This window comes from Rhinolophus sinicus, linkage group LG10 (genome assembly GCF_036562045.2).
Source record: "Rhinolophus sinicus isolate RSC01 linkage group LG10, ASM3656204v1, whole genome shotgun sequence".
Lineage (NCBI taxonomy): Eukaryota > Metazoa > Chordata > Mammalia > Chiroptera > Rhinolophidae > Rhinolophus > Rhinolophus sinicus.
This window is the reverse complement of record NC_133759.1, coordinates 108,442,484-108,469,644: the sequence shown is the minus strand read 5'-3', so window position 1 is coordinate 108,469,644 and position 27,161 is coordinate 108,442,484. Positions and strand designations below refer to the sequence as shown.

The window sequence follows — 27,161 nt, the reverse complement described above, 5'->3', positions numbered from 1 at the left end:
TCTTTCTTTCCTGCCTTCTTTTGGATTAGATTTTTTAACTCCACTGTTTTACCTTTATTGATTTGAAGTTTCAACCTTTCACATTTTCTCCTAATGTAACATGAATTCTAAATTTAACAAAGTCAAAAAGTTCATCAGTGTCTTTACCCTCCTCCAGAACAATGGAAGAACATCTGAACTGTTAATGTCAGATTTAAATCCCTTTGCTTACTTCTTTACTGTTTGTTTTTATTGTGTTTTTAGTGGAGAAATACATATGTTTTCAAAATAGTGTTTGAAAAATACAGAGTACAGATATTACAAAACAAAGCAAGCTCCATTCAGGAGACACTTCATACATCATGTGAAAAAAATTCTGATATTCAGGTAATAAAAACTAGAATTAAAAAGTTCCAAGTTTCCAGCTTAGTAAAACAAGTACAGTAACACAAAACATTTAATAAACTAATTTTCCCCAATGACAAGACTAAATTTATGCCTGGCAATTTCAACCTGACACCACAGCTACTGGAGATTCACAGGTACTGTGTACACGTCACCTGATTTATGACTGTGGTGGAAGGGTAAGGTGATTGCACAGGGAAAAGATGTGGGAAACAGGAACTTGTGTACTAGACATCAGAAAGTAATGATGGAAAAGTCAATTACTGCATAGCCCCAAAGGAAAATGGTTATATTCCAACTTTGGGGAAATTAATCTGGAAGTATAGAGAAGGGATTTAAGAAATTATAGTTTAGCATGAAAAATGCACATGTGGTAGAAAGGAACACAGTTGGGGGAGGGGAGGAATCAGAACCCCACTAACTGGAAAACCTGTTAGGTTTGCTGTGTCCAGATTTAAAAAGACTTTTTCATTCATTTACATCATGGTTAAGAAAACATTAGCATTCACATTTTAAGAAACACGCATATACCTTGTGCATACAAGCAAAGAGAAGAGGTGGGGAGACAAAAAGCTTTTTTGTTTTAGGACAAATGATTAAGAACATGAGAATATGGAGCTTTGTTAGCTCCAAGACAATGTCTGCTGTTTGATCGTGATCGTATGCACTATAAAACATTCTACCGATAAAACCATATGCCATTTCTTAATCACGTCCCATCAAAACCAAAGGATTACTAATTATTGTTTCAATGAGTTGACATTTCATTTTGAAGAGTTATGGCTACCTCACGGGGACTGAGCTAGGTGTACTTTTATGCTTTTTCTGAAGTAGAGTGCACCACTGCACAATGGTATCCAATTTGAAGCTTAATAATGAAGAAAACGCTTCAGGAAAAAAAACAAAATTCATCAAGCTGGAAACTCTAAAATGAGTTCTACTTTTCTAATAATAATACTACACATAAAGTGCAGCATCAATATAAGGAGATCTGATACCAATTTGTGCTGCCAATTTCCCCCAATAGTGCATCAAACATAACTCCAGTCCAGATGTGAGTCATGGGTACCAATATAATGGGAGGCTTTTTTCTCCCGTTTTCTCTGTAAGTCATCCTTTGAAATACTTAATACAGTGGTTGTGGACATTAATAATCTGATATGAATAACAGTACTTCTAGCCTCTTGTACTAACCTGGACTTCTGTTCAAGATTAGCCCAGTAAAAGACGTTACCAAATAAGCCTACGTATTTTGAGTTGTATCTCGTTTGGTACCTTTATTCTCCTCCTTTAGCATCTGACGACAACAGACTGAGTTGGCAGACATTATTTATGGACCCTTAAGTTTGTTTTTATCAAGTCAATCTGTTTTATTGAATTCTTGATAACAGGAATAGGATTTCCAGGGAGAGCAGGGATATTGGAAAGGTCTGCACTGGATGTTTCCGTGAGGCCAACAGAGAAGCTGCTGTCTGACTAGTTCCTGAGTTGTACCCGTCTCTTTTGAGGTTGTCTGTTCCTCTTCTGTTTTGGCTTCCTTGGTCCCTTCTTCTGTATGAGGTGACAATTGTCCTCTAGACTCCTACTATAGGATTAGCTATGTTTGTTGCTGTGCTCCCTGAAGGCCTGGGTGGATGATTTACCAAAAGTGTTGAAGAAACAACTCTGGTGATGGTGGGCTTTGGTGGCAGAGACTTGGCTGGCTGTGAGACAGTCTGAGAGATGCTTTCCCTTGACGCACCCCCTGAGCTTTCACCGGGGTTCACTTGTTGTGAGGAAACTTCAGTAATCTGCACGTTGGTCACAGATGCTGCCATTACAGCTGGGGCAGGACTGTTTCTGCCCTGAGCGTTGCCAGTCACTGGGCCAGTCTTCACAGCCCTAGCAGGTGAAGGCACAGACATGCCATTTTCAATGTCTGCAGACAAGTCGAGGCTGCCATCATTCAAAGTTGTCAATCTGACATCCTCTGTTGAATGTGTTTTCTTTGTCTGAAGCACATGATTAGGTAGTAGCTGATGAAGTTCCTTTCTTCTTAAATGCACTGCAGCAATTTTCATGTCCATCTCAAACATCTTACTATTTATTGCTTGCCTATAAACTGTATCTTTGAAAGACTGGATATCATAGGTGAGATCAATACTGAGAACTTCAGAATCTTCTGGCTTTTTTAACACTAACCCAATGACCCACATTGTACAAAATTCTTCCTTGTCAGGATTCTCTCTGGGTGCTGGAAATGACTGAGGATTCACATGTGCCAGTGTAATAAATTCATTCTTCTCCAAGCTTCCGACCAGGATTCGGATTTTTGATTCCACCAAGCCTACCCATTCCAGATGTTGTTTTTCTGTTGGTGCACTTGCTAGAAGTACAATATAATGCTTGTATTTTTGAAAGAAGCTTGGAGCTTCAAAAAGTTTGGGCCACTCTGCCTTACTCAGCAAAATCTCATGTGTGATAGCAAGCCCTTGTTTAAACTCCTCGATCATGACCATCCTTGTTGAGACAGACACGTTGTAGGTGGAGTTCTGCTGTGGGTATGCTGGTGTAATTATAGGCATAAGATGGTATCTATCACTGGGATTTACTCTTGGGTCCCATACAGGCAAATTAAGGTTTCGTTCTTCAGGCTCTTTCAGTAGTACTGGATTTGGCCATTCCCATTCAGAAAATACCAAGAAAAACTTACGTACAAGAGTTGACGCAACTGCATTTGGATAAAGCTGGCAAGTTCTTGCTACTAGCATAGCCCAGGAAACACCTCCTAGGAAACCTAATATATTGGAATAGATATTGTGGCACTTAGCCCACAATCTGATAGCTCTGAGAGTTAACCTGAAGTTGTCAATGTTTGGTACTAGATGTAAGATTTCATCGGTTACCCGGCAACCGTTAAGGCTTCTTATGCATCTAATATCTAAATTTTTAAGCAGACTGTCATCTCTTAGGTCCAAATCTTCTGGAATAGTCTGCAGTGCTAATCTTGCAAACAAAATATCAATCTCTATACCCCCAAAACACAGTTTGATAACTGGTACAAATGCCTCCTCAACAGCCCTTAAATCTTTTACTTCTTCATGTAGTTTCAGTTTTTCATAGAAGGAGGTGAAAAAGTCGCTTCGGTCGACGTGTCTTGGTGCAACGCACAAGGCATCTATGTCCGTACCTTTCGTGTGCACGCCTAACCTGTAAGAGCCGAATGTAAAGATTTTGCCTCCAACATTTTCAATTACAGCTGGTGGAAGACTCTTGCTTTCACTGATTTCTCGTATCCATTCCTTTACCAGATTATTTAATTTTTCCAAAATTAAAATCCTGCGCTGCAGTTCTTCCTCTTCCAAAACCCCAAAGGGCTTCAGGGTTTCAATTAATTTCTGAGTAAGTATGCAGTCTGTCTCCTTGGGGGCTGCTAAACTGATAGAGGAGGAGATGCCACAGTGCTTGGGTGGCGACGGGGTCTGTTGTGTTCCTGGGGTTGTCACCGGCAATGGCATCATCTCTAGCGCTGGCCCCGCCAAGCCACGTACCCCGCCACCGCGACCTCCGTGACCACCGCCCAGGTCATGATCCGCTGAGGTGGGAGGGGCGGGGCTCCTACCAGCCCAGGTCTGACCCTTTCCCGCGTCTCTCCCGCCGCTTCAAGCGCCTCTCCACTGTCCCCTGGGCCCCAACATGGCGCCCAGGCCCTGGCGCTGACGTTCTAGAACCACGCGCGCCGCACACGTCAGGGCGCATGCGCGCTGCGCAGAGCCTCACGGGGATTGTAGTTTCCAGGCGTCCACTGCGGGCTTCAGGCTGGTAGGTGTGGGCCTTGGTTTGGGGCCTTGTTTTTCACTGTTGTATACGTTTACCCTGACTTACCATCTGTTTCCTTGCTCGCCATTTCTTCTTACATCTCAGATCTACTTCCTCTCCAGGGGCATCTTCAGGTGGCCTTCCACCTAAGACCCATTCTTTAAAAATCCCTTTACAGTAAGGGTCTGCGGTGGGAAGCAGCGCCCGCTGGGTCCTTCGTGGCCCAGTGCCTGGATGATGCTTTAGTCAGGACTGCAACTCCAGGCTGACGGTTCTGTTTTCTTAATACTTTAAAGGGCCTGTTTGCTGTGTGCTGGTTTCTACGGTTCCTGTTAAGAAGTCTTCAGTCAGGCTAACCTGCTGCTTGCCTGTCTTTCCTTTTTGGCAGCTGTAAAAATCATGTCTGTCCTAGTGTCCTGTATCAACATTAAAAATAAAATAGCCAGTTATTTTACCAGCAACAATGAGTTCATTCAGGAATGGCAGAGGAATTACAATTCCGGACATGCAAGCTATGGCAAACCACACGCAAATCTGGAGAACAAAGAAGGGGAACTTTAGGAGAGAAAAAGGAGCGAGTTGGGAGGGAATGTTATAAGCAAAATGTCCACTGGAGGAAACCAGGAAGGAGTTCAGGAGCTGGAAGTGTAGTGGCTTCCCATTGGCTGAGTCATGGCAGTTTCTCATTGGCTGGGTCTGTTGCTAGCCAAGGAGAAAAATCTTCCTTCGCCCTGCTGGAGTAGCAAAGTAAGCTTCTTGCTGTCCAGATGTGTAAGGGAAGCTTCTTTCTGTTGTAGGCTGTAAAATATGGTGAGTGGTAGTGGGGTAGAGCCCACTTCAGGGCTTCCCAACTCCATTTTAAATGAGCTTTCCTTTATTTTCACACCTGCAATACCACCACTAGGTAGCTAGGGGTAAATTCCTTTTTATCTTACACAGGATACCCTGTGATTCCTAAATCTCATGCTTTTCATTTCATGACTTCCAGAAGAATGAAATGCATATTTCATTCTCAGGCATATTCTTGCAATATGTGTTCCCCACCATTCTCTCGATTCTCTTCATGTAGACATGTGATAGACCTTCTCATTCTGTTCTCCGTGTCTCAAACCTTGTTTCTTTCTAGGTGATGACAGATCCACCTCTCAGTTCTCTAATTCTCTCTTCACTGGCATTCAGTCTGCTGTCTAAGCCATCACTAAAGTGTCCATTGAAATGCTTATATTTTTATTATTATACTAGAAGCATTATCTTGTTCTTTTCCAAATCTTCCCTGCCTTTTTGGATGACATTCTGTTCTTACCTGTTTTCTTTCTGCCTTTTATATTGCTTTAAACATTTTAAACATATTTACTCAACATTCTATAACAAATGGTCTTAATTCCTAATGTTCTTGAGGATCTGATTCTACATCTTGTTTCCTACTGGCTCATTTAGAGTGGCATCACTTCATGTGTCTTGTAATTTTGGGTTGTGAGCTCATCTCTGGTAAGGCTTGGGATGCATGTGTGAAGGGCGTGTCCTTCCAAAGAGGATTTGTTTTGTTTCTCTCAGTTGTCCTTGGACACTGTCAAATTATGTACACTGTAATGTCTTATCCAGGGACTATCCAGACCATATAAGTAGTGCAGTTTTCAACCCCAAACACATGAGAGGATGAGTGGTTTTCAATTCTAAGCAAGAGTCTTTAGTTTTCCCCAGCAGAGCCCAGGTAAAGAAAGATAAGTCTTTGTCAGCTCCTTTTACCAGGTGGCAGATTCCATCTTTTCATTCAATGCATCACACTTCAAGAGTTCCAACTATATTTGGGGGAAGTGGGTCTCAGTTCCAACTTCCTACCTCTACAGGTCCAAGGCTCTATGTCTCTTTCTTGGGCAGAAACTTAAACTTAAGTTTCTTGGTTACAAAGACCAGAAAATGCCTCCAGTTACGCTCTCTCCCTGTGTTTTCTGTGTTAAGCACTGAGCATCTCCCTTCAGAGGCTCCTTTATATACCATGACCGGAAGTCTCCCAGGAGTAGGGAGGCCGCAGGTGGGCACCACCAGCTCAAGAGAATAGGCTATTTTTTTTTTCAATCTAAGCAGTGAGTCAAAGGATGAAACTGGCTGTGAGCAACTAATCATTCAACTTTGTCCTCTTTGAATTAAAAATCCTCAAAAATTCATTTTCAGTTCAATTTTCTAGTTTTAGACTGATGAAAAATAGTTGGGGTTGTTTTACCTTTTACCAAACTACATAAAATAAACATATCCCACAATGATTCTATCATTGAGAATATGCTCAAAGGAAGTCTCACTCAAGACTCAGGAGGCAGTTACAATCCAGATAAAAACCCAGATCTCCTCCTCCATCCTGAGATAAGAGTTATTAAAAATCAGATTCATAGTGGAAGAAAACAATGCCAAAAGAAAACGACCACAGCGAGGTTAAAGGACGTGAGGCCAGGATTTGAGTCACACAACTTGCAGGTGGAGCCCGATCATCCCTCTGTCACCAGGTGTTCAGGCCCCGTCTGCCTGTCCATGGGCGACAAGGTGGGAAGACGACACACAGCCTGGGGTGCTCAGAGATAACGCATCTGCCACTGCTGGCCACTCCAGCTGGGCTTGGAGGAGAGGAGGAGCTGGCACGTCGCGCTGGCAGGTAGCAGAGCCGCGCATTCCTAATCGCTGAAGCCACCACTTGCACAAGTAGACAGTGTGCCGTCGGCATACCACCCTCCCACCTCCCTGTCCCCATTCCCTCTGCAAAGAAAATGGACTGCAGCTCTGGAGTCCTGCATGACAGGGAAGCCGGGACATACAGAGGAGCTTACTCCTCTAACCTGCATCAGTCCCTCACCAGACATTTAACGAGCACCTACTGTATGCCAGATGCCGCACAGACACTTGAAGGGCAGTGAGTCACAGCCCAATGGCTCATGCAGAGAGGTCTCTGCCTGGCCTGCAGCGAGAACCAGAAGTTGCAGTGGCTTTAAAAATGGCTTTAGAAATGCTCTAAGCTGCCCCTTCTCTAAAGAGGGGACCCAAAGCAAAGCAGGCCCTGCTTCCCAGGAGCAGACTGTGCCTCGCCTCTGAGGGCCACGAAGGCCACATAGAAAGGCGTCCACAGGCCCAAAAGGAAGCTCCACTCGTCACCCTCCTCAAGACACTGGCTTTTCGTGGTATCTCAAGTCCCTCAGAATGCCCCAGGAGAGGCAATGTCACCTAATAGTCACAGGGCACACAGCCACTGGTCCCAACAGTGAGGTGCTGGCTGTGACTGATAAACTGAGCTCAACCAAACTGAGTCCAGGCTGCTAAGTCCATTCCGTGGTTCCCAATCCAGGGCCAGTTTGCCCCCAGGGCACTGGCAGTGCCCACAGACACTTCTGGTTACCACAGCTGGTAGGGGTGCGACTAACATCTAGTAGGTGGAAGTCCAGGACGCTGCTAAATACCCTATACCACTATCGGCCCAAAATGTCCATGGAACTGAGGTTGAGAAATCAGCTGAATCCACTTTTCCATCCTGGAAACACAAACAAACCTTTCTCTTGCCTTTCCCAAGCCGTTGACAAAAACCACATGGCCCGGCAGCAGCCCTCCCCAAAGGGAGCATAAGTGATTATTGTCTCTATCTCAGTGACAGGACCCAGAGCCCTCTCCACGTGGCACTGGTCCTAAATACCAGCCTGCTGGCAAAATACAGCGAGAGCCGCTTTGCAGCCCCACCTACACCAGCCGCCTCGCTCCCAGAACTGATACGCAATATTTTGATACTCTGGAAATCAGGGGGAAGCTGGCAGCTGTGAAAGGCAGTATTTATGGAAAACAAAACGCCAGAGTGCCCGAGCACATTACTATGGGTGCGTGACAGTGGCCCAGTAGTGAAGAAGGAGGGGTGGATTCTGATTTCAGTACCCTCAGGGAAGCGTCTGGCACACCTACTGTCCCTACTTGAGTCCCTGGGGAATCCCAGTGAATGTGCAGGAGACCAGCCTGGGGTGAGCTCCCAGCACGCATGCCCACGCCCAGCAGATGTGCGCTGTGGCTCTGGGTAAGGGCTCACTCTGAAACCGTCACAGCCAGGGAGCCCAACTCACTAGCAAGCAGGTGAGTCTTTCACTGTGCGGTGAATAACTGGGCGCGTGGACATCCCTGGGATGGTGTTCAGGAGCCTGACGCCCGGGAAGGCCAGCATTAATTCCATGCACACACACAGGCAGTCCCTTCCCTTTCCCACCACTTTTTCCAGAAGATGTAGACTGTGTGCTCACTGAGGGAGGAGGACGACCCCACCTGTTCTTTGGGGAAAGAATGAAGGGACTTGGGTGCCTGGAGCAGGTTACGTACTCAGCGCTCTCAACACTGAAGCCCCCACCTCCACAGCCATTGGTTCCACCACAGCAAAAGCCACTGCACAGCCTCACGGTGACACACAGGCCGGTGCTGGGCGCCCCTTTCTAGAGGACAGGCAGGCACTGTGGCACCATCAGCATCCTGGGACCTCATCACAGGAAGGCGGTAAGGAGCCTCCTTCCCCTCCCTGGAGGTATGTGAGGCAGTGGACGTGAGCAGAGGGCAGACAGATGACCCCAGGATCCTCTCATCAAACTTAACGTGCAGTCACCAACCATCGACCGACACCCCTTCCTTCCTCACTTCTGAGTCCCAGCCCCTTTGAGTCTCTCCATGGTTCCCACTGTTGGTGAGGACAGCAGGGGAGACTCTGGGCCACTTCGTCGGCCACCAAGCAGGTCTCAGGAAGCGTGGACAGGTCACACTGAGGAGAGGTGGTGAGACGATCTCAGAAGTGGGGTAAAGGGCTGTGAGGGAGGCCACCTGCAGGTCCACAGACACGCAGCAGTCTGCACAGGCGAGCAGCTCAGTGTGTGCGCGTGTGGGAGTGTGCATACACTTCTGTGTCCACAGACCCATGCGTCATCAGAATGACCAAGCCAAGACGCTAACTCAAAGGTTCTGGTCTCTGGTCAGCTTTGGAGCAGGCCTCTCCGAGCCGTGTGCGTCTGTCCCCGGGCCGCCCTCAGCTGGCCCCTTCATGTTTCTAACAACAGAAGCAAGTGTGCCTGCCTGGGACGCCGTCATGATGGTCAGTGTCGCCAGTGAGGCAGACAACAAGGCCGGGGGCACAGAGTGCTCAAACCTCACCCAAAGTGGGAGGCCTGCAAGGAAGGCTGCCTCCCTGGGGTCCGGGAAGCCTGCTCCGGGCAGGTAACACAAGCCACTTCCCGCCAGAGAAGTGTGTCAGTGAGACCAGCTGGTTCAATAGGCTCTTTATTGGGAAGATTTCGCAAAACCTCCACCAAGTTGAATAGGCTGTGCACAACGGGCCTTCTCTTGCCTCAACTACTGTAAAAGCAACGGGTCTAAAAGGGGCTGGTAAACAGAAGACAGTCTCACTTCCCATAGGTGGCATCTGGCCCCCACGGTCCCCCTCCAGGCATCACCGGTGCGACACAGAGCAGGCTTTCCAGGGCTCAGGGACCTTCAGGACAGGCAGGGCTGGCCCCCAGCCCAAGTGCTTTTTGCTCCCATTCAGCAAAGAAAACAATGAACAGAACAAAAGCCTTAAGCTTCACCCACACCCGGGCCCCTTACAAGTGGGCCTGGCCTCAGGGACATCTTCTAGAACGAGGAGAGGAAGGGCCCAGAGTCCCCTGGGGCATGGCCAGGAGGGTCAGGAGGAGACACCAAAGCCCTGAAGCGGGGCCGGGGAGTGGGGGACGCAGGGGCGCTGGGCCGAGGAGACTCAACAACAGCAACTTCACTACACATTGGCCTGCTTTTTGTTGCCCCAGGTTCCAGCCCTAACAACGTGAGTGACAAACCCAGCTCCATGTCCAAGGACGCTCCGCACCCCGTCCTGGGCGCACCCCTGGCTGCTCATGTACAGGAAGTGGTCATCGTAATAATAATACCGCACAGCCGGGATTTCCTGAGCACCGTGCCAGCTCTGTGCTAAGTGCGGCGTACACATCATGTCCTGAACCCCCGTGACTGGGAGAGTCGTGCCCCCGTTCTCCAGATGTGGGAACTGAAGCCCAAAGAGCTGAAGCAATTTGCCTAAAGCAACAGAGGTTTGCTGCCGCCCAATCCCCACCTTGACACCACTGTCACTGTGAGACATGGCGGTCCCGCTCAGGCCCAAGGGACCCCAACGCCTGGGAGTTCCACCCCTCCCCCGAAACCACCTACTTCACACACCAAAGGTGCAAGGTGGGCTCCCCGGGGATGCACACAACTCATCTGCAAGGGCTCCAAGGCCCCTCCCACCCTGGGCCACATAAGATAAAGTTCATGTAAAGCCATGTAAAGCCATGTAAAGTTCATGTAAAGCCACGGTTTTCTACAGGAAACTATGATAAAGTCAAATATGATCTTCTGAGCTACATTTAAGTCTTTTGACATTTAGAAAAAACTTATGTTTTGTTTCACTTGCCTATTAAGATAATCAGTTCTTCCCACCAATTGAATCATAGGCAACCACAGAGCAGTGTCCCACAGGCCACGGAGCCCCCAGCCCTAGGGCAGGGGCTCGGAGCTGCCCGCTGCTCCTGGCAGTCCTCAGGTGGACAATAACCTTCTCGGCGGGGCTGTCACCAGCATGGCCTCCCGCTGCCCAGAGCCCCCAGCCTGTGCATCCCCAAACACACCTGCACCTCTGCAGACACAGCTTCCTTCACCTCTCCAGTGCATCGCGCCTCGGGCACGCGGGGCTCCCGTAATGCGCCTGCGCCTGCACTGGACACATTGCTCTCTGCAGCTAATGACACGATGGCCAGAGACGTGGACAACGGTCCTCACACAAAAGGAAGACTCTGTCATCCCAACACTGTGCGACTGCCCAGGAGCCACAGAGAAGCCGGCAGGCGTCCTGCAGTCTGAAGACGGCCACAGTGAAAGGGGTGGATTTAAGAGGAAGTCCTCAGACGTGTGCCAGAGGCTATGCCTGTCCTCCTCCAGAGCAAACACACCTTCCCATTTGTCCCCCGGGAAGAGCCTGCCTCTTGCCTTTCCATCGTCTCTCGCTAGCCCGCCCCCTGCTTCTCCTCATCGCCCCCCTCCTCACCTGCCGTCATAGTGTCCACGTCCTTGGCTGCCAGCTCTTCCACGTCCGACCTCTTTCTCAGCTCAAATCTCCGGGACAAGCCTTCTCGGGGTTTCCATAATTCCTGGATCAAAAGGGGTTTCTCGTTGTCCCCAAACACCCGAAAGCATTCGGCCTGCCACTGCTGCCCGTGGCCACTGGCCTGGCCCACCACGTCGCACAGCACGTACTGGCTGGCGCACTCGGGGCTCAGAGCATAGCGTTCCAGGGCCTCTTTCACCAGCTCGTGGGCGCTGGACGTGCCGGTAGCCAGGACACTCTTGTAGTGGGTGCCCGTGCAGACGCTGTCCCCAAACACCTTCAGGACCCCAGGTGCTGAGAGCTGGGTGGAGAGCTCCGCAGGGTCGTCGCTGGCGCCCAGGTTGGCGAAGGTGGTGTCCAGGTCACGGTACTTGTGGCTCAGCGTCCGGGACAGCACGCTGGACAGCAGCTGGCTCTGCCGCTTCAGCTTGCTCTTGGTGGGTGGAGACATGACGAAGTGGGTCCCATAAAACATGGTGGGCCAGTCTTCATGGGCGAGGACTGCAGGCTCAGCCAGCGGTGAGGAAAAGGCCGTCTCCTGAGAGGAAATGGCAGGTGGATCAGCACTGGCCATCAGGAGCCGCCAGCGCCAATGAGGCGCACATGACCGTTAGCAGACTTCATAGACCATCTAGGGCCAGTGCCCCAACAGAGGCAGCAGGCATGCCACCCTCTGCTGAGTCCCCACAGAGCACCTGAGTGAGGATATGGCTGAAGCCGGTGGGGACCACAGAGGACAAAGCAGGTGTGAATGGGCTAAAGTGCCCTTCAAGGAAAGCCACCACTAGGAAACATGATGCAGTCACCAAAAGGTAAGACACACTCTACTGCAGGGTTCCGACGTGTGGGAAGCGCTGGGCACAGGCAGGCCGCGGTGGGCAGCCAAGAGACAAACAGTGGCGGCCCGTGGGCACGAGCTGCACTTGCAGGGCGGGACTTGTAGGCTCCTTCGCCACATCGCACCCAAAGAAAAGTAACAAACAATGGAGAGTACAACGTGCCAATCTCCCTGACCGCAATCGCTTCTGCACCACAGCCTGTGACACGGGAAATTCAGCGCAAACAAGTGGAACGAGGAAAGCGGGCCAAGTTGCAGCCCCATGAACAGTGAAAAGCGGCCAGACATTCCAAACAGAAACCCCCAGCACTCTGCTCCTAGGTCACCGAGCCTGGCTTGGAGGAGCTGTGTCCCTCGGACGGCAGCACTACAGTGTCCACACAACCATAGTGGACACAACAGGGCTCTTCCAGAACCGGGGAGGCATGACTGGAATGTATGCATTCCGCCCACCGCGTCCTGCCTGGTATTCGGGCCCTGTCCAGGCCACAGACGCCGTCTTGGTGGGGAAATTAGGGAACAGCTCCCAGACGCTTCAGGGTGTCATACAATCATCATTCTAGTGCTCTTGGTGCTCCGAGCACCCAGATTCTAAAGAGACAGTTTATCAGGCACCCCCAGATTCTGTGGGAGCAGGAGGGCATGGCCAAGGGAAGGTGTCTCTGCTTCTTAAACACAGAAACTCTACACCAAGTTGACTGAGGGCTAAAAACTGCACACATTGCCTATGGCACCCCACTTCTATGCTTGCGTCTTCACCAGAGACAAAAGCAGACAGACCAAAGAAGACAAGCCCATTTTTTAGAAGCCTCTGGAAACAGTGCCCAGGTCCCAGTGAGGACCTGGCAGCACTGGACACCTGCCACTGTGACAAATGTCAGCACTAAACTCAGCTGACGTCAACACTTTCAGTCGCGACTCCCTTGTGGCTCCGCAGGCACTGAAAAAGGCTTTCTGGGGAGTGAAGGTGACTGCTGAAGGCAGGAGAAGGCAATTAGGGAGCCCCCAGAGAATAGGGCCCACACTGAACCCAAGGCACCCAAACAGTGAAATCATCCAGGCTGCCCGCACTGACACTGACCTGTGTTTCCTTCTAGAAATCTACCCAGGCCTAGTCGTATCCTCTCAAGTCTCTCACTCCCTCCAAGGCTGTCATGACCGAAGCTTGAAAAGCAGACCCGCCCTTCAATTCCTCTAGAACCAGCTCTCGTCTGTCAGAGGACCCTAAACTCTTCCAAACGCTTCTGATAGCTTCACGCACCAGACTGGGTTCTGAACACTGACCTTTGCCTTTTTGGGGGTGGGGACATCCCCCCTGTTCCGACTGCTCATGCCTTACCACTGCAAAGCCTTTATTGTCAACTGGCTTTCTGGAGACCTGAAGTGTCCTAAGCAGAACGAGGCTCTCTTTGGCCTCAAGTGAGGGAAACTGTAAAGGAGTTAATATGTCAAAGACTTCATTTCTCCACCACTGAGGCATGTGTGACAAGTCTCCGTGTCAAATCCTAGGGAGGCCAGAGCTGGCTATGGCTTCCCCTGGTGGGCCTTGGACAGAAAGGCCTCGATTTAATTTACAGCAAAGCATTTCAGAGAGTAGGCCCATGACAAGTGCAGGCCTCGCACACCACACCAGCCGCTTCAAACCACTGCCAGTTCCAACCCGAGCCTTCTGAAAGGCACACAGCCTTCCTCTGAAACTGCCAACATGTGCCTCTCAGGACACCCCTCGCTCAGAGGACCCGCCCCACCATAAATGCTCCCCTTACCTTGCCTCCTTCAAGCAGAGCCCCAGGGTCCCGACCCAAACCCAAAGTGGCAGGCAGCTGTGGCTCAGAAGCCTCTGCCTTTCAAGATGATGTCTGAATGCAAATTTAAATACGACGTGGAAAACTGCGGAATCCGTATCTAAGCAGAAAAACCCCATGTCACAGAAAAGCCATGAAGCAAACACAGGGGCCTAAAATGCCCCAGATACATTGGGAAGTGAATTGCTATTTTGCACCCAGGGTGAGTCCAGGTCTGTAAGGTCTGAAGCTTATACAACTCGGCTCTAATAAAAAAAAATTACAAATGCACAACTGCTAGTCCCCTCCCAGGGCCTGAGCAGTGAGTTCCCCTCCGTCCTCGCCAGCAGTCCCTGGTGTTGGATTGAGGCAAAGTTAGCAACGTCAACAGGAGGGCAGAAAACAAGGGGGGAATAACGTGATTTGTGCCTTCTTAAGTCCCAAGAAGTCCCAGTAAACACTGACCCTGATCTGTTTCACCAGGAAGCTTTTTTTCTCCTTATGGTCATTCTCTCTGTGACCATTTTGAGAGGGTAACCACTGACAGTCACTTGTTCACTCGTCACCTTCCTTCACAAGGCAGAGTACAGCCTGTTTGTCAAAATGGGACAGACTCGTTTTTAGAATGGGCAAGCGTGCAGGACTATCCTACAGAGCGGGGCATGCCCTGGGTAACCAGACCTGGTTTGGAGGAGGCAGGACCCGCCTTTCCCTTTTCTGCTCAGTTCTCTCCTCTTTCACACAAATATTTGGGGGAACACGGTCCCAAGGGTGTAGGACGCTGGCTGTTGCTTCTCTTAGAGAATGTTTTTCTCTTGTTCTCAGGGAAGAGTCCAAGTTCTGATGAAAACAAGCTCAAGTCACACCAGTGAGTGCAGTGAGTGAGGTCAGTGTGAGGCTGACAAAATGGGCGGAGGACATGGCCATTCCAGCACTGCAATGTGGAATCCATTCGAGTTTCCACCAGGACAGGAAAGGAAGAGGGTAGACTCACAGGCTCTGCTTTATTCCATCCTATCTTGATAGCTCCAGCCAGAGCCATGCTTTTAAATACAAAATAATTTAATCAGACTTAATTCTGACATGCCAGCTTCTTGAGAGGGGACTGACTTTTTCTGCCAATGGGATTAAGGACTGGCTCCTCTCTGGAATGCACAAGAGGTGGCCCGTGCTAACAGGAGACACCTGTAATCACTGGCGACTTGGAAAATTCTTTTCGGCAATTCAGATTAACCAAACACTTGGCAGGGTGCTGGGGCCTGTGCCAGCGGGTCTGCAGCTCCAAAGGGCCCCACCAACCGGCTCCCTGATGGGAAATAAGCCAGTTTCTTGCTCCGACTCCCCAGGAGCTCCAGCTGAGCATCTGTTTTCTTAGATGCAGTATTTGTCTAGGGGCTGGAAGTGGTACAGAAATAGCTGGGAGACAATGCTTTTCAGCTGGCATGAGTGGGGAAGGAGCTGCTGTGTGAACAGGAAAACCCGGACGGGCTGTGGGCGGGGTGGGGGGATGTCACGCCGACACTGGAAGGAGGGTGTGGACCCCTGCGCACTGCTTTCCCGCGGCGCCCCCGCTGCCAGACACCGTCCAAGGGGAACACCAGGGAGTCTAAGGCCCGGGGATCCCCTGGATTGGAGGGCCAAGGTCCAAGGGTCGCAGGAGACAGTGGCCGCACTCGACACCCTGGAACGCGAAGGCTGGGTTGCCCTCGCTCGCGTGGCTACCCTTCGGGTTCCGCCCCCCCAGGGCCACGTCGGGGCCCCTAAAGCTGGCCGGTTTCCATGGCAACCAGAATAACCTGGCCTGGGCAGCCCGGGTGATGCCCCGTGAGGGCCCCGCTGTCCGAGCGCGCGTCCTGCGGCCTCCACGCCCCGGAGCCCCGGCCACCGCCGAGCAGCCCCCGCCTCCGCCGCCTCTCCTCGCGCACCCTGAACTCACCTCCAGCCCAGCCCGCCGCCGTCGTCGCTCCCACCGCCGCCGCCGCCGCCACAGCAGCGTTCGCGCGCCTCCGACACCCGCCGTTAGCCTGAGCCCCAGCAGATGACCCGCGAGCGCCGAGCTCTGCGGCGCCTCCTGCCGGCAGCTTAACGGATGGGGCGGGACCTCCAGGGGGCGGGGCTTAGGTGGGCACAGCCTCTTGGAGGGCAGGCGGCGAAAAGAGGAGGGCAGGGCGCCGGTTCTTCCTGCAGGCCACCCAATGGACAGGGCCCAGACTCGAGTGGGCGGGGCCTCAAGGGAAAGGGCGGAGCCGGTGACGGGTTGGGCTGAGTGCCGGCGACCCCTGCTGGCCAATTAATAGATGTGGGTGTGGCCTTGAAGTCAGGGGGTGCGCTCCAGGGCTGGGGCGGGGCTGGTGGCAGAGAGGCAGAGCTAAGCAGCACTCCCCCAGCGCAGCTCAAGGGGCGGGGCCTCGGCAGGAGGGGCGGGTCCAGTGCTAAACTAGGGTACCAAGTGCTGGCCTCAGGCTCTGGGGGACAAGTGAGCTGTGTTTTGTCTCCACCTATTAGTTCTACAGTGGACAGGACTAAGGAAAGAAGGGAGCAGGCTCAAGCAAGCGCTTACTGGAAGTGGGAGACCAGACATATGAACATCTGAGACATGGAAAGGGGATGAGGATGGCAGGTTTCAATTCCCCTACAATCTGTTGCCCACCCAGCAGCCAGAGTTTTAAGTGACATATCAGATCATGGCACTCTTCTTGTTAAAACGATGCAAAACCGGGCCAGGTCAGCTCTGGAGCTCGGGCCTAACCGCCTTCCTTGGATAACATGTTTTAAAAGAAGCTTAGAGCTCAGTTTGGCACCAGTCCCCCGGCTGGGGTTTCACCTTGGAGAAAGGCTTCTCACAGACAGGTAGGTCCCTTTGTATCACACAGTTCACATCTAGACCTGGGGGAGTCACATGGCCTCGGATATAAAGATGCAGAATTCTGACCCTGGGAGTGAACCTGTTGGTTGATAGCTATTGCAGTATGAACCCCATATTTGCCAATGGGAAGAGGGAACAGACATTTACGGATCACTTACTACATGCCAGACCCTGTGCTAGGAGCTCTACCTAGGTCATCTCATTTACAGTTCACATCAACTCTTGCGAGGTAGATATTACTACCACTTTTCGAATGAGGAAATATAGAGGCTCAGAGAGGTCAGAAAGCTAGAGCTAGAGGCCGGGACTGTGTGATTAAATAATTCTTTTTATAGGACACCCCACATACACATAGGAACCTTTACAGGGCTCCCCATAGCTATATACAACCTCCCCTCACCTTGACCCTGAAGAGCCAAATATCAGGGCCAGAAGGAGAGCCTGGGTTTAGGCCTATGTTTTTTTTGTAAGGTATTTCCCACTCCTTCCCACTCCCCTCTTTAGCAGGGGTTGGCAAACTACAGCCTTTCGGCCAAATCTGATCTGCTGTTTTTATAAAGTTTTATTGGAGCACAGCTACATCTATTTGTTTACACATTGTCTATAACTTTTTTCATACAACAGAGACCTGACAGCCCAAAAAGCTTAAAATATTTACTATTAGGCCCTTTACAGACAAACTTTGCGGGCCCCCCTCTTCAGGATCTGGGAATGCCAACTATTTGGTGCCACCACACTGTTTCACACCTCTACGCCTTTGCCCAGCCAGTGCCTTGCCCTGAAACTCCTTTCCCAACTGTATTAGTCTGTTCAGGCTGCCGTAACAAAATTCCACAGACTGGGTGGCTTAAACAACAGAAATTTAGTGTTTCACAGTCTTGGAAGCTAGAAGTTCAAGATCAAGGTGCCAGCAGGTTTGGTTTCTTCTTAGGCCTTTCTCCTTGTCTTGTAGATGTCCATCTTCTCCCTGTGTCCTTGCATGGCCGTCCCTCTGTGCATACCTGTGCCCTAACCTCCTCTTCTTATAAGGACACAAGTTATATTGGATTAGGGCTATCCCAGTGACCTCAGTTTTAACTTAATTCTCTCTTTAAAGGCCCTATCTCCAAAAAAAGTCACATTCCGAGGTCCGAGGGGTTAGGACTTCGACATACGAATTTTAGGTAGACACAGTTCAGCCCATCACACCAACTTCATCATCTGGCCAATTTTTACTCATCCTGTAAGACTCAGATTAAGTGTTACTTACGTGGTAGGCAACCTCGAAGGTGGTCCCCATGGTACACACCTTCTGGTTTTCATGCACCTGTGGGGTCCCCTCCCATGTTAAATAGGGCTGATCTATGCAACCAATAAGATGTTGCCAAAAGACAGTGTGACTTCTAGAGCTAAATTATAAAAGACATAGCTTCGCCCTTGCTCTCTGTTGGATGGCTAGCTCTGGGAGAATCTACTCACCCCCAGAGAGAAAGCAAAGCCTCCCGCCAACAGCCAGCACCAACTGGCCATCCCTGCAAGCCAGCCATGTTCTTTACTCATCTAGGCCACTACGTTTGGGGGTGGTTTGTTATCCAACGATAGCTAATACACCTTATCCAGGAAGTTCTCCCTGACTCCAGACTTGGCTCCACACCTCTCCCATGGGCTGCCACAGCCTTTTATCTTTTTATTGAACCAAGTCTACATTACAGCAAACTATGTTCCTTCAATACAAAGCAGATGTTGTCACCCCTCACCTATAATCCTCTAACAACCCCCGTTTGCACTCAGAATAAAGTAGAGCTTGCAAAACCCTATCCCATCTGGCCCCTGCTGACCGCTCCAACTGCTCTCTGCCTCTACCATGGATCTCCAGCCCCTGGACTTCTGTTTTCAAACTTTCTAAGCTCATCCCTTCCTCTGAAACCATTCCCCTTACTGTCTCCTCTTCCTAAAATGCTCTTCCTGTCGTGTTTGCATGTGGCATCTTCCTCTCATTAAAACAGCCCACTACTGTCTCCGGACCATTATCTGGACGGTCACCCCAGCAGTCATTCCCTATCTCATTACCTGTTTTATTTACTGATAGGCATTTATCACCGTTTGTGTTTTTAACAAGGGTTTGTGTTCCATAAAGGCAGGCGCCTCATCTGCTTTCTTCACTGTTGTGCTTGGTACCAAGCCGGTGCTCGGTAAATATTTGTTCAATGAGTAAACAAAGGAATAGATTTCCACCCATCTCACCTCTCACCCTCTCTCTCAACTGGAAGCTTCTCAAGGGCAAGAAGTGAATTGTATGCATCTTGGTATCCAACACCTGGCTCATGGGCAGAAGCAAAACAAGTTTTTGAACTTCTGGGTTGAGTATCTTTGGAAATACGCGGGGCAAAGGTGGAGTGTTGAGCTACCCTCTGTGGCCACCAGAGGGCGGCAGAGTCCTGAGATTCAATAACGGAAAGGCCCAAATGAGCCCACAGGAAAAGCATCTCCATAAGGTCAAAGTGCAGGTTCCCAAGGGATGGCTGGTCCAAGGGCAGAAAGATGGGGCTTTGGGGGGCCAAAAGAGAGGAAGGGCGGGTGGTGGCAGGCACAGGGACAGCTTTAGATCCTAGCCTTTCTTTTAGAGATTGTTACATCTGCATCATTAGAAGGGGCTGGCAAAACAAGTGATTTAATCCTCAGGATTCCATTCTGGATGAACTCAGCACAGCCTATAAATAGCAGTGCTTTGGGTTTGGTTGTTCCGTGTGGACTTATCAGCCAAAAACAGCAATTGTTATTTTTCTTCCTGCACCATATGCTGAGCAACTTTCAGTCAACAATTTAGTACTTCCTGGTGCTGGTAACGTGTGGGGACCAGAGTGAGACCAGCAGGACGACAGTGATGATATCTGACATCCTTCAGTCTGACGTTTCTGTTCTGTAGATACCCAGTAGGAAATGGGCTGTAGGGATCTGGAGTTCAGGTGAGACATTTCACTGGAAAAGACTAATTCAAAGCCATTACTCGCATGTAGACAGGAAATGAAGCTGGGGAAGTGGACTTGTTCAATTGAAAGAAAGAAACAAAGGTTTCAATACCATTAAAATAGAGCACGTGAAATTACTGTACTCTTGAGTATTTGGTCCGTTCTAAAGAAATTTGAGCCATATTTACTTAACTGTCAAATCTGTAGGCTGCGTGGGACTTAAGAAATTACCTAACCCGCTGGTCATTAAACTATTTGTGTGCTGAAGCCTCTGGAAATTGTAGTGCTCTCGGGACTGGGAACATGTTGAAAAGTTGTATTTCAACCCTTGTAGGAATGAGGATCAACTTCATCGGCCTAAAATATGACTGTGTGATATGGTCACAACATAAAGTCCCAAACAGGAACACATGGCCTCAGGAAAACATACAGTTGAAGAACCAAATATCCTTGGGTGGGTCTGACATTGCCGTTACTATTAATTTTTTTATTTGTTTACTGATTTGTTGCCTGTGAGCATTTGTCAGTACCATTTGGTGTATGATGTATATATGAGAAAAATAATAAAGATTGAGAAAATACTATGTATTAACTTTTTTTTAAAACTGAGAATTGGGAACAAGTGGCCATTTTTCAAATTTGGGGTGAAAGGCTTTGTCCAGCTGGAGATCTTCTTTCTAGTTTGAAAAGAAAGGAATGTGTGAGAGCCCCTAGTTTAACCCGGTGTCTTGCCCATGATCACAGAATGTCCTTAATGACAGATTACCTCTTTTGTAAAACCACATTTAGAAAGATGTGCAAGCAGCATAGATAAAGAATATTAACAGTGATTATTTCTGAGTGATGGAGTTCTTGGCAGATTACAATTTCCAAAAATAGCCACATCAATACATGTTCCATCCCACACGCTCTTCTCCCACTGTCACACAGTCTCCCTTCCATCAGGTGGGGAGGACGTCTGCACGCCCTCTCCTTGACCTTGGGAGGACCTCTTTAGCTGTGTTGAACATCACAATGTGGCAGAAGTGATGATGCATGACTTCTGTGTCTCCTGCCTGGTTCTCTGTTTCTCTTGGGACCCAGCCACCATGTTGTAAGGAAGCCAATGCCACATGGGGAAGTCACGTGTGGGTGTGTTTTAAGCCCGTCTTTTCTTCTGATGTTTTGTCATCTGGGGCCTTACCAAGCATGGGGAGACTGCCCCTCCCAGGGTCAGCCAATTCTTGCAAAGGGTAAACAATGCACCTGTGAGCTCACCCATCATATGCAAACCAACCAATCTGGAGACCATCCCTCCCCACCTCTGTGGGCTCTTATACTCTAGGCCACTAACACCCTGCCGTTGTCACCCAGGGCAGGATGCCAGACAACTAGGAACAGCCCCTGTGCCCAGAGCCCACTGAACTTATTCAAGCAGCCAGTCCTAAGCCTGTTCACCCTGCCTCGTCCGCTCCCACCACAGAAACCACAGTAATGGCTCGTGTCCCTGTTCTCCCTCTGCCTCCTAAGGACCCAGGAGCTTCCCCGTGTGGCCCCGTGTGACACCCGCGCCCCCTCCTCTTGGGAACTGTGAGTAACAAACTGTCTTTTCAATGGCAATCATCTCATCTGCTGGCCTCACCAAACCTGAAGAACAATAAAATTGACATTTTAAAATAGGGTGTTTGGCCAACCCCCCCCGGGGGGGGCGGGGGGGGGGGCCTAGCCAGCTGCCAGCATCAGCCACCAGACACGTGAGTGGACGTGGCTTCACATCCGCCCGCTGAGGCCCAGGCTCTGAATTCCTGACCAACAGAAGCTGCGAGAGACAATGGTTACTGCTGTTTTACATCGCTGTATTTTAGGATAATTTGTTATACAGCAGGAGACAAGGTTTTAATTTACTTTGTGCTTTTCTAAATATCCCAAGTTTTCTACAATGAACAGAGATTGCTTTTATAAAAAGAATTGCCAAGTGTTATTTTTAAAAAGACAACTGAGCAAGAGTGAGGCATCTTGAATTTTTATTTATTTAAGTTCTTCCTACTCCACTGGAGACAATAACATTTACTGGCAGGACTATTCTTAATACAAATGTTTATCAAATACTGTGTTAATACAAAATAGCAATTTCACAAACACAGAAAGGGTCCAATACCAGCAGGACATTTTTTTTAAAACGCATGCCACAAATGCCATTCTCAAGCATTGTAGACATGACAGGTCTATAAAAGTGAATACGAAAGACAATCAGAGCCCATTTCCCCCCAGAAAAAGGCCTTCACAAGCACCCTGTGCGTGGGAGTGGGCAGATTCCCGGTGAGACCTGGCAGTGGGAACAGGACTGGCTGCCATTGGCGTGGCACAGTCAGAGCCTGAAATCTGACAAAGCACATTGAGGCACAGCAGCCCTCCCAAAACTGGGCCCGCTCCTTTTTCGAATTGGCCCACTCTCTCCCTCCTGCCTTCCCAGCCCACCCGAATGGTAGCCAGTATGGCCATCCAGCCCCAAGGCCCCCGGAACATGGGGCCATCACCAGCACAAGAGACGTACAAATCTGGTCTTGTATTCCTCTCAGCGGGGTCAGGGTTCTGAGTAAACAGATCCTCAGAAGCTCTGAACTTCTTTCTCAACTGTCCCCATATGGCTTTAGGGCACCCAGGCTCATGAGGGATGGCACCATGCTGACCTCTGCCAATCAATAGGCACTAAGCACCTAGTACCAATGACCATGGGTTCCTAGAAGAATACAAGAGCAGTTTCCAGAACTGAAGGTTCAGACCCACCTGCAGGTCATAAAATCAATTTAGGGGTTGCAACCAGCAACTTGAAAACATGACCTAGATCAGGATAGGATAAGGTAGAATAGGATGGATAGGGTCAGGCTGAAATCTCACAGTGCAGCACACAGTAGGTCCTATCTCAGTGATGGATATAGAGACTGGAATCACAGTATAAAGTGTATTTCCTATGATGGCTATTAATCAAACAGGTTTGGAAAACACTGACAAATACATCCACCATGGCCAATCTCACACTACCGGTGGTTTAACAACTTGCCCAGTTCTGGAATATTCATGATCGGTCTCCAGGATGTCAGAAGCGTGCACAGCCCACAGATACCCTCATCGACATCTCATCTCCCACCCGCAGTGGACAGCCTCAGACAGGGTGAGGTCCTGTCATCACAGAAGACCCTCACAGCTATGCCTCCAGCAGCGTTTCTCCCACAACTGCACCTGGCTTGTCTACCTGTCAACCAACCAGACCACCTGTAGAACAGGCACACAGCCCCTCCTCCCTACAGCTCATGCCTCAAGCTGGGGTTGCCTTCCTAAATCTTCCAGATTAACCAGCTCTTTGGCAGTGCCCAGGCATTAGGTTCCTGGATGCCCAGACTCCCCCAGGGATGGGGTCAGTCCAACGACGGCAGGCAGAATGGCAGCCATGACTCGGTGGCAGAGACCGCATGAGGCAGGTTTCATCTAACTTCTTAATGTGGCCTAAAGAAAGTGCATGAGATTTGGGGGGAAAGTTTATGTCGCAAGATCCTCACCACAGGTATGTCTCGCCTGTGAATTAAAAGAATGGTTAAATAAATTGTGGTATATCCACTTAAGGTAGACTTGTAAAATAATGTTTACAAGGGGTTTGAAATAATGAGGGGAAATACTTGAAAAGTGAAAACAGTAGGATGCGAAAGTGTGTATGGCAAGAGAAGAAAACAGCAAGGTAAAAAACTGTGCACTGAGTAGGGGAGACACAGAAAGAAAGCCACTAAAAGAGTAAGAGTGGTTCTTTGAGGCAGAGAAATTGTGTTTCGTATTTTCTACCTTCCTAGTATTTTCTGAAATTTTTATAAGAAGCAAATATTAATGAAAAATGTCTTTCTATTTAAGAACACAACCACCCACCCCCGTCCCAGTGGATGAGTTCTCCCTCAACCCACAGATGAGCCTTGCTGAGTCTCAGGGCCCCTCCTCAGAGGTCACCGTGACACTCACCGCCACCCCGAGCTTGTTGGTCTCACCCGGGGCGCTGTCTCCTTCGTCCTGTAACTCCAGGCTGGCAGACCCACTCAGGGCAGACTCAAGGTTGTTCACTACAAACCTGAGTTGGGAAAATCTAGCCTGGGAGCCTCCGTTAGCACTCTGACTTGTCTTCCAACGTTCAGAGTCTCCCAGAGCAAAGGCCAGGGCCGTGCCCACGCAGACCATGGCTATGAACTTGCCTCTTTTGACCCGGATACAAAGGGGCCAGCCCTTACACAAGGCTCCCTGGCCAAGCCTTCCCACCCTCCTCAGCTCACCCACAGACTTGTATGAGCACCTACTAAGTGCCAGCACTGTGCTGGGCACTGGGGATTGACAATGACCAATAGAGACACAGGGCTTGCCCTCAACATCGAAAGTGTCCCCCAGACACTTTCACACCCTCCTACCTCCGTGTGCTGCCCACGTTTCCAGGGTCGGCCAAATGGGCTAATGGCATGTTGCCAGCTACCAAATGAAGGGAACACTCTAGATCAGTGGTTCTCAGCAACATTTGGTCTGGGCCCCCAGGGACCCCCAAGACCCCTCTGAGGCATTCCTGATGTCAAACTGGTCTCATAATCTACGACATTTGTCTTTTTCCCTCTCAGTCTTTCCTGTAGTTTTCCAGAGGCTACATGACAGAGATGTCACAAATAGGCCTCCTGCCTCTGTGCCAATCAAGCTTGGACCTATGGAAACTGGAACTAATCAATGGAGTGAGCGTGTATCAAGCCAGGAGCACAGAGACCAGGCCCGGGAGGAGCTCCACACGGGAGCCTCTGCCGCCCCAGCTTCCTGCTCCTTTCCCTCCCACCTGCTACACTCCTGTGCGTATCCCTGCATCAGTGTGCTCACCTGCAGGTGGCTGCTGGGATTGTCACGGGCTCTCTCAGGACCCCATGATGCTGTCTCCGGGGCCTGCACTGCAGCATCTCGGTGCACAGTATGTTGTGGCAAATTTGACAAGAGCCTTTTTGACTAAGTCACTACGTATACCCATCTCCCAGCCCTTTCACCTCTCCCTGCCCTCTTAGCACCTGTGGTGCAGGAAGCCAGTGTGGGGACACCCCCCACTTCCCAACAGAGGTCTGAGCCCTGAGATATCCTGGACTGTACCAGAACTAAGCATACGGCATCCTGTCTTTGCCCACTGACTCTGGTGGGGAGTCACAGACTGAGGCTCATCTAACTTGAGATTGAGCCTTGATCCAGAGACCCTGTGATTCCAGTTCGGACCCGGGAGCTGGGCCTGGGTTCTTCCCCTGTAAATGTCTGTGTGCCGGCCCAGCCTGGATGGGGCTGAAGACAGGCCCCAAAAGCCTTGCCCCGGGCCTACTAGGTGCTCCAGAGGTCAGGATGTTGTGGACACGGCCCAGGGCCCCATCCAATGAGCGAGGCCTTCCCTCTGGGCAGCATGTGAGGAGCCTCTCAGGGCCAGTGACTGGCGCCAAGTGAGAGCGGAATGTTGGCATCGTAAACCCCATGCCTGGTCAGGCACACAAGCTCCCAGGATCTGCTTGCCCTGCAATGAACGGCTCTCAGACTCTCTCTGGAGTTTCTGGCATGAGAGGAAATGGCCAAGTAACAGCTTCCCCACCCCCCACTGCTCTCTCCTCTCTGCCATTCCAGGAGCTTCCCCAAAAGGGACAAGAGAGAGGCAGTGGCGATAAACATGCTCCCTCACATAGAGGCATTTAACCCGACTGCTCACATTCCCACCCCAGGGCACACCGCACGTGAAGCAAAGAGGTGCCATCAGGAGTGCTAAGCCGATTGGTGGTGGCTGCCCAGAGCACCGGCTTCAGAATTCTGATACCACCCATGCAGCAGTTGATTGGTGATGTCGGCCATGGTCACGGATATCCACCATGCCTGATCTACAATCCAGGTGACTTTCCCTGAACAGGGGTCCATTCCCCAGCCAGGACTTTGGTCGCAGAGAAGGAGGCCCTGGCCACATGGTAGAAGCAACTCACTGGACTCCTTGCTGGGTTTCTCAGGACCTTAAGAAGCACGTATTGGCCCATCATTCCCCACTTTGCCAGGACAATGTCCGCTCCCTTTTCTGAAGATGTTAATGTCGGTTGTATTAGGAAACACTTGTCTAGAATAGAAATGCATTACAGGGTTAATTTCTCCTCTGTAACAATGACCAAATGCTTTCTTTCTCACCTGGGATCCAAGGGACGGTCTGGCTGTCACCAGAAGTAACCTCGGATCCATCAAAAGCTCTGCCGGTGGGAGGGCAGACAGGCCTGGGCGCTGTGCTCTGGGCTAAAGTTCAGAGAAACACGTCCCATGATGCTCTGCTCCAACAGCCCAAATGTCCGTGCAGTCTGGGCCACCTCATTTGGACACCTTGGCCTGCAGGGTGCTGGGAAGATAGAGGTACCTCCAGATGGCATAGTAGTGGGTACCAGCACCAAATGCCACAAAGAGATGCCAGATGGCGTGGGCAAAGGGGATCTTCCCGTCACTCTTGAAGAACACCGTCCCCAAACAGTAGAAGGCCCCGCCGGCCACCAGCTCCCAGAGGCCCTCGGTGTTGGGCTGTCAGCAAGGACAAGGGTGGGGCACAGGTCAGAGGAGTGGCCAGTAAAGTCACGAGCGTCCGGCCAGTCCCCCACCACCCCAAAAGAAAAGACCCATGGATGGTGAGCCAGCCCAAACTCCCGGGTCGGGCGTCTCACCACCCTGATGCTGCCAGTTCTCCCCACATTAATCCTCACACATAACACATTTCTATCAAAATCGCAAAGAATGTTTTACAGCTTTTTATCTTTTCTAAAAAGCAATCCATCTGGTTCTATACCCAAAAGAAGTGAAAGCAGGGACTCAGACAAGTACTGCTCTACCTAGGTTTGCAGCAGCGCTAGTCACAACAGCCCGAAGTGGAGGCAACCCAAGCATCCATCGGTGGACGAATGAATGGATAAACAAAATGTTATTCCTGCTATTTCATAATGGAATATTATTCAGCCTTAAAAAGGAAGGAAACTCTGACACATGCTATTACATGGATAGACTGTGAGAACATTATGCTCAGTGAAATAAGCCAGTCACAACTGGACAAATGCTGTGTGATTCCACTTCTATGAGGTCCCTAGAAGAGTCAAATTCATTGAGACAGAAAGCAGAATAGAAATTACGAGGGGCTGGGAAGAAGGATGGTGAGTTAGTGTGTAATGAGGACTGAGTTTCAATTTGGGAAGGTGAGAAAGTTCTGGAGACGGATGGTGGTGATGATTGCACAATGTGCATATACTTAATGTCACTGATTGGACACTTAAAAACGCTTAAAATCATAAATTTATGTACATTTTGTCACAAGTTTGGAAAAGTCATACGTGCCCATGACAAAAAAATCTTAGAGAAAAAACACAAAAACTAGTAAGAA

The 27,161-nt window shown here is 50.0% G+C and overlaps 3 protein-coding genes across 11 annotated transcripts in view; all 3 read right to left on the bottom strand.

Moving 5' to 3' along the window:
* Nucleotides 1-27,161, bottom strand: part of RADIL (Rap associating with DIL domain) — a 64,932-nt gene that overhangs the window by 30,989 nt on the left and 6,782 nt on the right. Inside the window, exons 1-2 of one of the 2 annotated variants that reach the window (XM_019753631.2) lie at nt 15,873-16,043; nt 11,255-11,852 (exon numbers count right to left, since the gene is read on the bottom strand). In XM_019753631.2, coding sequence (XP_019609190.2) covers nt 11,255-11,789 — 535 coding nt within the window. In that variant the 5' untranslated portion in view covers nt 11,790-11,852; nt 15,873-16,043. Of the gene's footprint in view, nt 1-11,254; nt 11,853-15,872; nt 16,044-27,161 lie in introns of those variants that run through there. The other variant, XM_074313977.1, reaches the window with a different exon arrangement.
* On the bottom strand, nt 207-11,226 carry PAPOLB (poly(A) polymerase beta). Its single transcript, XM_074313980.1, has one exon. The coding sequence runs from the start codon at nt 3,882-3,884 to the stop codon at nt 1,959-1,961; it is 1,926 nt and encodes a 641-aa protein (XP_074170081.1). The 5' UTR covers nt 3,885-11,226; the 3' UTR covers nt 207-1,958.
* The window catches only part of MMD2 (monocyte to macrophage differentiation associated 2), a 28,638-nt gene continuing 23,213 nt past the window's right edge, over nt 21,737-27,161 (bottom strand). For 4 of the 8 annotated variants that reach the window (XM_019753657.2, XM_019753656.2, XM_019753658.2 and 1 more), the window contains one exon: nt 21,737-26,314. In XM_019753657.2, the coding sequence (XP_019609216.2) occupies nt 26,111-26,314 (204 nt within the window). In that variant the 3' untranslated portion in view covers nt 21,737-26,110. The remainder of the gene's footprint in view (nt 26,315-27,161) is intronic. The other 4 variants (XR_012489926.1, XR_012489927.1, XM_074313983.1 and 1 more) reach the window with 2 other exon arrangements.